Genomic DNA, 12397 nt, shown 5'->3' on the forward strand with positions numbered 1-12397 from the left:
TGTTTCATTTGTAATTGTAAACCCCTTTTGCAAACTTACTGTTTATATTGAAGACAATGATTTATTGTCTTCACAGAGTACATCACAGAATACATGATGTCTGTGTATTGCAATAAAGCTGTATACATCTTAATGGGAGTTATTTGGTTTAAGGCTGTATATTTCTTGCATTTGGGGCTGTTAATCTTGGTCTTCCCCTTAAAAGTGAGGTACTAGAAACCTTAAGGGACACCATAAATCTCAGATATCCACAGCTAGATGGGAAGACACACAAACAACATGAAGAAAAAAAGACCAAAGGAATAAAGTTCTCCAAATAAACCAAGATGTTCCAGTTATAGAATCCACTGACAACACAGTAGAAGAAATATCAGAGAAGGAGTTCAGAATTTACTTAGTAAAACTGCTCCATCACTTGAGGAGTGAAATCAGAGATATGTTTCAGAAGAGAAAGATGACTTAAATAAAGAGATGAAGATCCTAAAAAGAAATCTAGAAGTCTTTGAAATGAATGAATCAATAAACCAAATAAAAATTCAATGGAAAGTAGCACCAACAGAGGAGACCACTTGGAAGACAGAACCTCAGGTAATGTATAATCTTGAAAATAAAGTTGACCATACAGAGAAGATGATAAATTGTGTGATGTTCCCTCATCCAGACACAATGCCTGGAAAGCAGCTGCTGAAGCCAAGGGAGTGGAGATACTGTGACTACCTCTGTTCTCATAAGAAGGACCTCCTAAGGCAATGGCCCCATGGCAGGGTTCAAATTGCTGCTCCAAAAGCAACTGAAAGGAAAACAAATGCAGAAATAAATGTCTGAATTCATCCAAGAGAGGAGAAAGATTGAAGAAGAACATGCAAAGAACTTGGCTAATCTCTCTCAGAACTCCTTGACTGCACAGGAAGAAGGCTACCTGAGAGAAGTGTGGGCCCAGGTGAAGAAGAGCCTGGCAGATGAAGCAGAAATTCATCTCAAGTTCCCCACCAAGCTTCACAGTGAGTAGAGAAGCCCCTTATGAACTTTCATGAGAACTTCAAGTGTGACCACCATATTGCTGACCTTTGCCAACAACTTGCCAGTCACTATGCTTTAGTGGAGAAGGCTCAGAAGGCTCTCACAGAGTGTCAGAGGGACCTGGAGATAAAGATCCAGCAGCTGGAGATAAAACTAAGCAATAAGATGGAGGAGGACATCAAGAAGGCATGGAGGAACTCCACACAGACTGGAAATGATCTCATGTGCTGTGTGGACCTCTACAACCAGGCTCAGTCCAAGTGGTTTGAAGAGAAGGTGAGCACCATTTTGAGCTGGAGTAACTGGAAGTGGAGAGGGTGGAGATGATCTGGCAACATCTGTGCCAATACACACAGCTTTGACATGAGAAGGACATGTTCAACCAAAGCACAGTTTAGCCTGTGAATCAACTTCTTCAAAAAGTGGACCCAGCCAAAGACAGAGAGCTGTGGGTCAGAGAACACAAAACAGGCAACATTTTCCCTGTAGAAATAGAGATCTAGACATGCCTGTGTGACCCCAGGGGGTTCTGCCCAGGAGAAGGGCCGTGTGTCCCACTGAGAGAGAAGGTGGTTCCCGCTGTGTGAAGCTGCCCTCCCACCCACTCTCCCATCCACTGAGGAGAGAGGAGAGAGCTGGGAATTCCAGAAGGGTGATCTGGATGACCCAGCTGGGGATCCCAAATATTTCCAGACCAAGAATACAGACTTGCAACCTTGCCCTTGTCTCCAATCCTGAAGCCCCCCAAAATCCACGCCAAGGTTGTTGCTCTGAGGACAATCTAAGGCTGGAACTTTGTGGTCCATGGTGAATTCCATAAGGGTGGCCATCACACACTTGTGCCCAAGGCCCATCCTCCAGGTGGTCCCTTTATCTCTGGAGCTATAGAAGTTCAGGGGAAGGCTGTGTCTGCCTCCAAGCCAATATCAGAGTCAGAATCATGGATAGAAGTCTCCATCAGCTCAGCCTGCACCTAGAATTCTTTAGCCCTCTCTATATTTTTCTCATTGCATTCTGAAAGCCCAAATATGGCTTTTCTTGGCCACTTTTCATCCACATGGGTCTTCAGAAGTCCTGTTTTCTGTCTTCCCAGACCAACCTTGCCTAGAGAGGTCAGGATGGAACTACCTCATTCAGCAAATTAGTCCCAAGTAGTAACACTGAATAATGGTTCCTGTCAGACCCGGCATCATCTCTTAAGTCTCTGGAAATCCCAATCCATTCATTCCTCAGCTGCTCTCTCAAGGCAGTCCCCACACCCACCCTGCCACCCCTGCCCAGTCTCACTAGAGGGACTTTCCAAAGTTCTCAGTCAGCAAGACCTCCTTCAGCTCTGTGCATGTCCAAAGGCTTTGAGGGATGGAGATAAACCAGCTCACCTCAGAAACCAGATGGGTTCTGTGTACCATAGTGTCCTGTCCAACTCTAGGCTACCCTGTCCACCACTCTTCTGAGCTGTCCACCATGGGCTTAATGGGGCTGGGTCAGTCCCACATGGGATAAAGTTTAGGGCAAGTTCCTTAATCATCTCCCATGTGGCTCCATCAGCTCATGCAACATGGTGTTTGGACTGCTGTCCCTTGTGTGGGCATTGCAAACTCTCATGTTCATAGGAGTTCATGGCTATCCAGGCATGTCCTGCCACCTGGGCCTCCAGCCCCTCTGGACTTTCCAGAGGGTTGTGCCAAACCCTCACTTGGTGCCAGCAACTCCTGTCCCTCTGTCCATCTTCCCTGGAGAAGCCTGGGTCAAGTGTGACACAGGAAGCTTTACAACACTACCACTGAATTCAGTCCATCACTTCCTTTCTCTAATACAACAAATGTGATCTCCACCATATTAATCTAGATATTAGCCTGAGGGGACTAGGGAAAAAAAAACTGACATAGTGAGCAAGGAACAGATTCCAGCTGGAATCCCATGCTCTGAGGGTCCATCTTTCTTCATCTTTCCCATCCATCACTGACCCTGCCTTCTCCCATGGGGGCAGAATTCAATGAGCACAATTTGCTGATCTTTCCCTCAGCTTTACATGCTAACAATGGATGAAATTAATCTTGAATCTTTCAGCATCTCTTCAATTAAATCAGAATTGCTTTCTCATAGTTTATGTTTGAAAGCTGTCCAATATACTAAAGAAACCCAAATTTTGTCACTTTTCTTACTGAAACATGGTAAGCACAAGAGCCAGTGTGAAGTGGTGTTCACAAATGTGAAGGCAGGATCTGGTGGGATCTATTCATGACTGGATGGAGAACCACTCCTTTTGGATCTGGGTTTGAACTATGGCACCAGCTACCAATTTCAGGATATTTCTTGGCTTCTTTCTCTAAAAATGTGTGCTAGTGGTAATTTCTTTGTGACTTAGTAAACTAATCTATAGATAATTTAAAAAAGGATATTTGCTTTAAGTTCATCAAGGATAATGGACTGAAATTTTGTTTCCTTGATGTGTCTTTGTTTGGATTTGGTATGGTAATACTGGGCTTACAGGATGAGTTTGGCAGTGTATCTTCTTTTTCTGTTTCATGGGATAAACTGAGAAGGATTGGTACTAGTTCTTTGAAGGTGTGTTAGAACTCGGCTTAGAATCCATCCAGTGCTGGGCTTTCCTTTGCTGGAAGGTTTTTGATAGCTGCTTCAATTTCATTACGTGGTGTTAATCTGTTTAAGTGCTTTGTGTCCTTATGTTTCAGTGTAGAGAGGTCCTATGTATCCAGGAATTTGTCAATATCTTCCAGATTTTCTAGGTTTTTGAAGTATACATTTTCAAAATATTTTCTGATGATCCTCTGGATTTCAGTAGTGTCTGTGGTGATGTTTGTTTTTCATGTTGGATTTTGTTAATCTGAGATTTTTTTTCCTTTGTTTAATTTGGCAAAGAATTTATCAATCAAGTTTATCCTTTCAAAACCCTATTCTTTTTAAAATTCATCTGTTTTTAATTCTCCATCTCACTGATATTGTCTCTGATTTTAATTACTTTTGTCTTCTACTGAGTTTGGTGTCAGTTTGTTCTTTTTGTAGTCTTGAGATATAATGTTAATTTATTTGGTATTTTTCTTTTTTTTGATGTTGATCTCAGTGCTATAAACATTCCTCTTAGAACTGCCTTAGGAAATATAGTCCTGCTTTTTCAATCTACTGGTATCATGACGTGGCTCTTGCAAGAATTTACATACATCACAAACTCTGGCAAATATTGCAAGTTCATAAGCAAAATCCTGTGACAAATATTACAGCGTTTTGTTGTCCTAGTGTACACTGGGAATGATGTTCATGGTTATTTTTCAGTTTGTTTTTAAGCTTCCAAGTGTCATGAATGATAACTCAAGGTTTCCCCTTTCACACAGGGAATGTAACTCCAGGTGAGTCTTCCATTGGTGGCACAAGGGTTCCATTCTGTAGGGTGTGCAGCGTGCATCTCTAGGTGATGAGTCACACAGGACACAGAATGAAGCCCAGTGTCCAGGAGCCTGCCTCCCAGGCCAGTCCAGGCTGCTCTCTCTTCTGAAGAAAGGATGCTGCTCTCCCCTCTCATCTCAGCCCTGTGGCCTCACTTATTTACATTCCATTGCAACAGGGACTAGAACAGTCCTGCAGGAGGTAGCAAGCCTAGTTGATATGGGGACCATTCTGGGTGTGTATGAATTATCCAAAGCCCTTCCTACATAGCACAGGATGTTTGAATTTTTAAACACTTTTATTATAGCATTTTAGTCCCACTACCAAGGGGCTCATCTGACGTGACCACACTCGCATGCAGTGTCCTGTGCTCCCTGCAGGCCCACTGCTCCTCTTTCCATGCTCTCCTGCCTCCCCTGTTCCCTCTCCTCCTCTGCTCCTCTTCCTTCTGTCTATTTGTTTAACTGGTGCTGCGTAGATACACACAAACTTGAAATCCACTCTGGTGCAATCACACGGGCACATGGTGTAAGTACCTCAAGTTCATTCCACAGTTCCTCCTTGTCCCCTCTCTCTCATTTACCCACTCCTTCCTTTGCTCCACTGAATTGTTTTCTATTTTTGTGAGATCTGCCCACTCTTTTCCCCTTAGTTTTCTCCAGTTTCCACCTATGAAAGGCAATATTCAACCCCCACTTTCTAGGTCTGGTTATTTCTGATGGCCTGATGTTCTGTAGTTCCATTCATCTCCCAGACAATGAGATACTTTCACTTCTTCATGACTGAGTAGAACTCCGCTGTGTTTGTACACCACGTTTTCTTGATCTATTTATCTGCTGGTGCTCACTTGAGCTGGTTCTGTAATATGGTCAATGTGAATTGTGCTGCTATAAATATTGTTTCACTCATACAACTATTTTATTCTAATTTTACTTTTTTGTATAAATACCATGTAGTTGAGTAGTTGAATCATATTGTAACTTCATGTTTAGATTCATTAGGAATGTCCATACAGATTACTATGGTTGTACTAATTTTTAGACCCATCAAAAATGTATGAATTTACATGTTTTGGTCACATTTATGAGAGGATCTACTTTAATTAGTATTCTGGAAGAATGCCATTCTAAATTGAATGAGAACAATCTCCCTGTAATTTTGATTTGAAAATCCATGATGGCAGGTTTGGTATTTTGAGAGGGAGAACGTGGGTGCATTTATCATTTGGTTCCAACTTGTTGTTTAATATATGAGTAATAAATAAACCACCAATATCAATGTCCTTGATCTGCCAATGTGCACAGGTGGAGAAAAGTGACTCCTGTTCTGCCCAGGTGCTGGTTGGGGCTTGCTCTGAGAGAAGAGTCCCCAGTGTTGGTCATCACATGCCACATCCCTGCACCTGGAGAAGGTCTTGAATGTGAGGGAGGTGACCCTCTGTGTCACAGAAGCTGGACCCATTCTGGTTTAGCTGTGGGCCTCTGGGAAGGGGAAGGGAAGACCGAGACATGGGAACTCAGACAGAAACGTGGCTGGTTGTTCACTTTCTCTCTGCACAAACTTCTATTAAAATAATTAAGCCCCAATGAAGCCTGGGACAACTTCTGAGCCCAACAAATGCAGTAATTGTGCAGGGAGAGGGAAGTTGTCCTTCAGTGACTGAGGTTGTGCAGGGCTTTACTTGTCCCTGAAAGGTGTCAACTGTGACAACTGGAGTCCTGGTGGTGGTTCATGGGAGGCCAAGGCTCCACAAACACAGAGGGTACAAATAGGACCTGGGAAGCTGCCCCTTGTATGAAGGACCAGCGCAGAGCCTGTCTGCAGCCACCCAGGTGAGTGGACCTGAGGGTTCTGGCTTCTTCACATGCACGTATGACATTTCCTCAGCAGCACATCTTGCTCTCTGTCCCTGACCAAGAGGGTGCTGGGAGGACCCTGAGCCTTTAGACCTCCTGGTGTTCAGGCAAGTACCTGATGGCAGAAGGACATAGGGTCTGTTTAAAACAGATATTCCTCCTGAAATTCTTAGGGTCTCCACCCCTGTGTGCAGGATCTGATACCAGAGAGAGCTCTGGGGTGTGTATTTGCAGAAGGTTACTCTCTCATTTTCTTTAACTACTCAGAAGGACATATTTTTTCAAGTGTCTATGAAAAAGTTTGTAGTCTTCAGCCATCAATTTCACCTGAATTATGACTCCATTAGCTTTAACAAAATCTGAGACTTCACTTTGATGCCTTCCTCTATTTCCAGGATGCAGCACTGCTGTCTTCTTCATGTTAATAATTCCCTAAGCGTGTTTCTGATTAATCTGGAAGTTTTATGCTTTCATCCTTGAATTATCCCTATTGCAACATATCACATAATGCCATACTTGGAAGTCAATTCATTACTTACATGCCTGTTTGCTAGAGAAACTATTAAAACTACTAAGATTAAACCTTATAGTTGCTCTTAAAGAGTACTTACTATGACTCTCCCAGACTGGGAGTTACTATAACATGAAATAACTCATTTTAGTTTTATGCTGTCCTTATGTAGCAAGGGTCAATAATTTTACTATTCATTTTAAAACCACGTCTGCTGGATGATGCGCTCACCTGACTAAGCTGTGGACCATTAGATCCTGGTGGGGCTTATACATCCCTGAATGCAAAGCCTGGCTTTTAAAACAGCTTAGCGTTTCCCAAGAGAAACATGGGAGAGAAGACAGATATTCCAATATTCTTCACTTTGTTCAGAGACAAAGAGAAGTCATATATTAGATGTCTCTGAATCTGCTCCCAAATATGAGTAACAGCTTTGGAATTTGGGAAAAGGAAGAGAGAGCTAGAAAATATGAGAAAATGTAGCAAACAAATGAATAAAACACAGGACAAGTTCTGATAATTCTGCCAGGATATTGGAATATATTGAGTGCAGTCATTTTTCACATATTAGTTAATTGTTAACAATGTCAGTATGGGTAACTAAATAATTACTTATTCATTTTCAAAATTTATTTACTTTGACGCATTGTACAGAAATGGGGTACAACTGTTGTTTCTCTGGTTGTACATGAAGTAGAGTCACACCATTTGAGTAATCACATATGTACATAGAGTAATGATGTTTGTCTCATTCTGTTATTTTTCCTTCCCCGGCTCCCCTCTCACCCTCATTTTCCTCTATACAATCCATCCATCCTCCATTCTTGCCTCCCTCCCACCCCCCATTATGTATCATCATCTGCTTATTTGGCCTTTCATTTTTTGGGGTTGGCTTATCTCACTTAGCATGACATTCTCCAACTTCATCCATTTGCCTGCAAAAGCCATAATTTTATTCTTCTTTGTAGCTGAATAATATTCCATTGTGTATATATACCACAGTTTCTTTATCCATTCATCAATTGAAGGGCATCTAGGTTGGTTCCACAATCTGGCTATTGTGAATTGAGCAGCTATGAACATTGATGTGGCTGTATCTCTGTAGTATGCTGATTTTAAGTCCTTTGGGTATAGGCCAAGGAGTGGGATAACTGGGTCAAATGTTGGTTCCATTCCAAGTTTTCTAAGGAATAATTGCTTTTTAAAATTCAGATTCAGTAGTTAATAGCTGCTGTGCTGGCTTTAAGTCTTGTAGGACATTTCATCATTTGTTGCATATTTAAGACTCTGTACTCTTTTCAAAGGTACATTGGTACAGGGCAAGGGTTTAAAGGAGTAACTGAAATTATGAGATCATGAGGTTTCCTGGTACAACCTGGGCAGAAACCTACATTAATGTATTTTCTTTTTGGGGGTGGTGTTAACCAGTAATTGAACCCAGGGGTACTTAACCACTGAGCCACATCTCCAGTGTTTTTCATTTTTTGTTTTCAGATAGTCTTGCTAAGTTGCTTAGGGCCTTGAACATGTGATCCTCCTGTTTCAGCCTCCCAAGTCAGCAAGTTTACAGGTATGCACCACCCTACCTGGCTTGATTGTGCACTTTATGTTGTCAGAGACCTTTAAGATAAGGGAGCTAAAGCAACCCTCTAACATTTTGTAGGAAGAAGGGGAAGGCTTGCAGAAGGGTTTTGCCAGTATAAACAACCAGGACAATTCTCATGTGTTGGATCAAACATCCTTGTTTCCTTTATTCTGGAGAAGTTGCCCACAATTTGAAAGAAATCCCTAGGTGAGAAATGGGACTGAGAACATCTGTGTAAGGAGCAACTTCATATCCATGCCTGGAGTCTGAAAATCAGCTTGGACCGATAAAGACCAAAGAAGCCCCATTGTTAACCAGGCTTGCAGGGAACCACATATGAAGAGCGAGGTTCTGCAGCAGCTGTAAAGTGCCACCTTGACCCTTGTGTGAGTTCAACACAATGATTCCCTGACCTGCTGTGTTATGTGTGGCCATTACAGGGAACCTAGTCCATTAAAGGCCCTACCTACCACAGCACTCAAAACCCAATTATCTCCTTTCTCCTAATCCAGCTTGATAAGCATCCACTCATCTAGAACTGATGCTGGCTCCCCCAGTGACTCCTGAGATCACTCAGTGGGAGCTCAGATCTGCAAAGCCCCTCCTAGAGGGTCACGCTGGCTCCTGTGGGAATCATGGCTGCATCTGCTACTGATCTGATTCTGTGAGACAAGACACTTGATGCTGCATATCTTTGATTCAGGGCTAACATCAATGCAGACATCTGGAAAGTCTTCCGCAGTTCAGGCACTTCAGCTCTGAACTTTCTTGCCTCACTTTCATGTGAGTTTGGTGGGACAACTCACAGCTAAACCATAACAGCACCCTATCTGGAAAGGCTGTGCAGGTTGACCTGATACTGAGGACCACAAAGACCACTGCAGACTTGTAAGCAGGGGACCACAGAGTCAGTTTGGGTCTTAGAATTCAGAGACACTCAGGTTCAGGCATCAAGGTCATGCAAGAGGCACACCTGGAAAGCCTCACGAAAAACCTGGAACAAAAAGGAGAACTGAAAAGAATAGTGGGCACTGTGAATAGTGCCATGGGTCAAAGACCTTAAAGACCATAAGCAAGTGGATTTCCTGAGTGTGCACGTGGGTCTGGGCCAGGCTGGGACAAGCGTGAGCCCAGGATTTTAGAACTGGACCATGAGAACAGACAGAATGAAAAGGAAACATGGCAGAAATCCAGGTTGGGCAGCTGGGGGCTGCAGGCAGCCATGCTGAGGTGGAGCACAGGTGTGGTGTCAGGGGTTGAAAGCAGATTGGCTCTGCTTGTGTCGACCTTGAACTAAAGCTGGGTTGAAAACTTAGAACTTTGAACACTAGTCCTCAAGATGGCATTTTTTTTTCCTAAAAAATTTAGCAGTTAAAAAGACATGGAAAGGGTGCTGTTATCATATAGATGTGAGGTGTCCCACTAAAGCTCATGTGTGAGGCAAGAAAGTTCAGAGCTGAAGTGCCTGGGCTGGGGAGCCTCGATGTAATCAGTGTGAGAATCCCAGATCAGGAGTCGCTGGGTGGCAACTGTAGGCAGGGGCTGTGGCTGACCATGGAGGTGGGGGCTGCCTTGTCCTTGTTGAGGGGAGTTTTCTCTTTCTCTTTCTCTCTCTTGATTCCTGTGTCCTCAGCTACTTTCCTGCATCACACTCATCTGCCATGGTCTTCTGTTACCCCTTGGACATGAGGGTGGAGTTGGCCATCTGCAGACTGACAGCCTGACACCATAAGCCCCCAAACACACCTTTCCTCCTCTAACCCTGTTCTTGTCAGACCTTTGGTTACAGCAGAGGAAAAGTTGACTAAAATAAGTGACACAGGAAAAGGAATAGTACAGTTCCTTGGATAAAATGATCACCATTATGTGTATACTGATCCTTACCCTCTAGAAAATGGGTGGTATGAAATGCTTTCTGAAGATAAAGATAATCATTTCTGATTTTTTAAAATGATGTGTGCTGCATCAAAATGCTTCTGCCTATGAAGTAAGAAATGAACCTGGTCAAGGGAACAACCTTCACGTTCCTAACAGGACTTGGCATTGCAGGGAACACCTTTGTTCTTGTGAACTACATTTACTTATTTAGATGTATTGAGAAGAAACCTATACACCTTATTCTCATCCACTTGGGTTTTACAAACATCCTAATGCTTTTTACCAAAGGAACACCAAGGGCAATAGCCAGCTCTGGTTTGCAAAACCTCTTAGGTGATGTATGCTGTAAGGTTGTGGTTTACCTGGAGAGGGTGGCCCATGGTCTGTCCATCAGCACCACCAGTCTCCTCACGGTGGTCCAGGCCATCACCATCAGCCCAGAGCCTCCAGGTGGAGGAGGCTGCAGCCCAGGTCTGCATGGGACATCCTTCCCTTGTTGGTCTTTTTCTGGGTACTTATCAATGCCTTGATAAGCATGAACTTACAATTTTACATAAAAAATCGCAACAACATGAACACATCAGAATTTAGTAAAAGTGACAACTATTGTTATTTTCAACCAGACAACTGGATAATCACATGGATTTTTCTTGCTCTCATTTTCCTTCGAGATGCTGTGCTCCAGAGTGTCATGGGCTGGGCCAGTGGCTACATGGTCTTCCTCCTCCACAAGCAACACCAGCACGTCCTCTATCTGCAGACCTCCAAACTCCTCTACAGAACTCCCCCAGAGATGAAGGCTGCTCAAAGTGTTCTCCTTCTGATGCTCTGTTTTCTCTTCTTCTATTGCACAGATTGTTTTATTTCTTTACGTTCATTTTTGTCCTTATTGAAGAATTCCATATCTGTAAGTGCTCAAGAATTTCTGACTCTTGGTTATGCGATTCTTAGTCCATTTGTGCTGATTCACAGAGATGGACATCTGGCTGAATGTTGTCATGCTCAGTAAGAAAGAAAGACATTGAGAAATTATCCATTTCATTGATCCTTTCATCATGTTTGAAATCATGTTAGTTGTGTTGCTGCCTGTGATGCAAAATCCAGTAAGAGCAGGGAAGTCACACACAGGTGCATTCTTACACCTCAAAGCTGCTGACAGTCCTGAGTGGACAGAGTCTTTGGGACCTGGGAAGACCCAGACCCATTCCCATTCTCCTTCCTGTCCCCCTTCAGGAAGCAGCTGATGCATGTGAGATGGCTCTTTCACACCACCACACCTGCTGGTAAGATGCCGAAGGACAATTTGGAAATAATATCAAAATTACTTATGTGTTCACCTCTTGACCCAAGAAGTTCATTTCTAGGGCCCGAACTTACAGACATACTTACTCACATAAGATATTCAGAATGAAAACTGTTTTAGATGGCAGTTTTATTTTATAAACAAACTTAAATATTCAATAAGTTGGCCATCATTGTTGTTAAAGATAATTACAGATTTTCATCCAAGTTGAATATCATTGAACTTTTAAAAAATGGGTGGGTTCAAACTGGGTTGATATGTACTAGGATGTAAGGTGCATTATAATTAAAAAGCATGCACACCAACAGTGCTTTAGAAGGGAATCCAAAATGTTTAATTTGATTTTGTCTACGTATGAACAGTTGCATATCACAAAAGAAACCTAAAGAGTAGCTGCCTCATTGAGGAAAAAGAAACCTAATGGAGGTACACCAAGAATTCATTTTTTTCTTTTATTATATTCTAATTTTCTAATATTTTTAATGCATTTTTAAATAAATGTAAAAATAATGTTGAAAATAATTTCTGGCTTCTTTAAAGGCATAGCTTCTTACTGAGTTTACACTGGCCAACATTTTTGAACTTTCCTAATTTTAAAGATACACAAAGTATTCTGGTTCTTATTTGAGGGAAAAATTGCTTTGCCCTTTTCTCAAATGGGATCCAAATACACATGGGTGTGGAGGGCACAGTTCTGACTATGAGGGATTCCATGGGGCCACTGAACCATCTGTGATGCCGCTGTGCTTACTGCACATACTCACTGACTAAGCATCAAACTCATGAGACACAGATGTGCTCCAGTTGAAGCACGGCCTCTGGTCTCCTGGTGGCCCTGT

General features: G+C 42.6%; 1 protein-coding gene and 1 pseudogene across 1 annotated transcript; both read left to right on the top strand.

The window, feature by feature from the left end:
- Positions 1–630: 630 nt before the first annotated feature.
- Positions 631–1523, top strand: LOC124989400 (growth arrest-specific protein 7-like; annotated as a pseudogene).
- An 8848-nt stretch (positions 1524–10371) lies between these two features.
- LOC124988939 (putative vomeronasal receptor-like protein 4) lies at positions 10372–11264 on the top strand. Its single transcript, XM_047558779.1, is given in 2 exon segments — positions 10372–10696; positions 10699–11264. Coding segments are annotated over 2 exon segments (891 nt in total).
- The last annotated feature ends 1133 nt before the right edge of the window (positions 11265–12397 follow it).

The sequence above is a fragment of the Sciurus carolinensis genome, chromosome 7 (genome assembly GCF_902686445.1).
Source record: "Sciurus carolinensis chromosome 7, mSciCar1.2, whole genome shotgun sequence".
In the NCBI taxonomy this organism is placed as follows: Eukaryota; Metazoa; Chordata; class Mammalia; order Rodentia; family Sciuridae; genus Sciurus; species Sciurus carolinensis.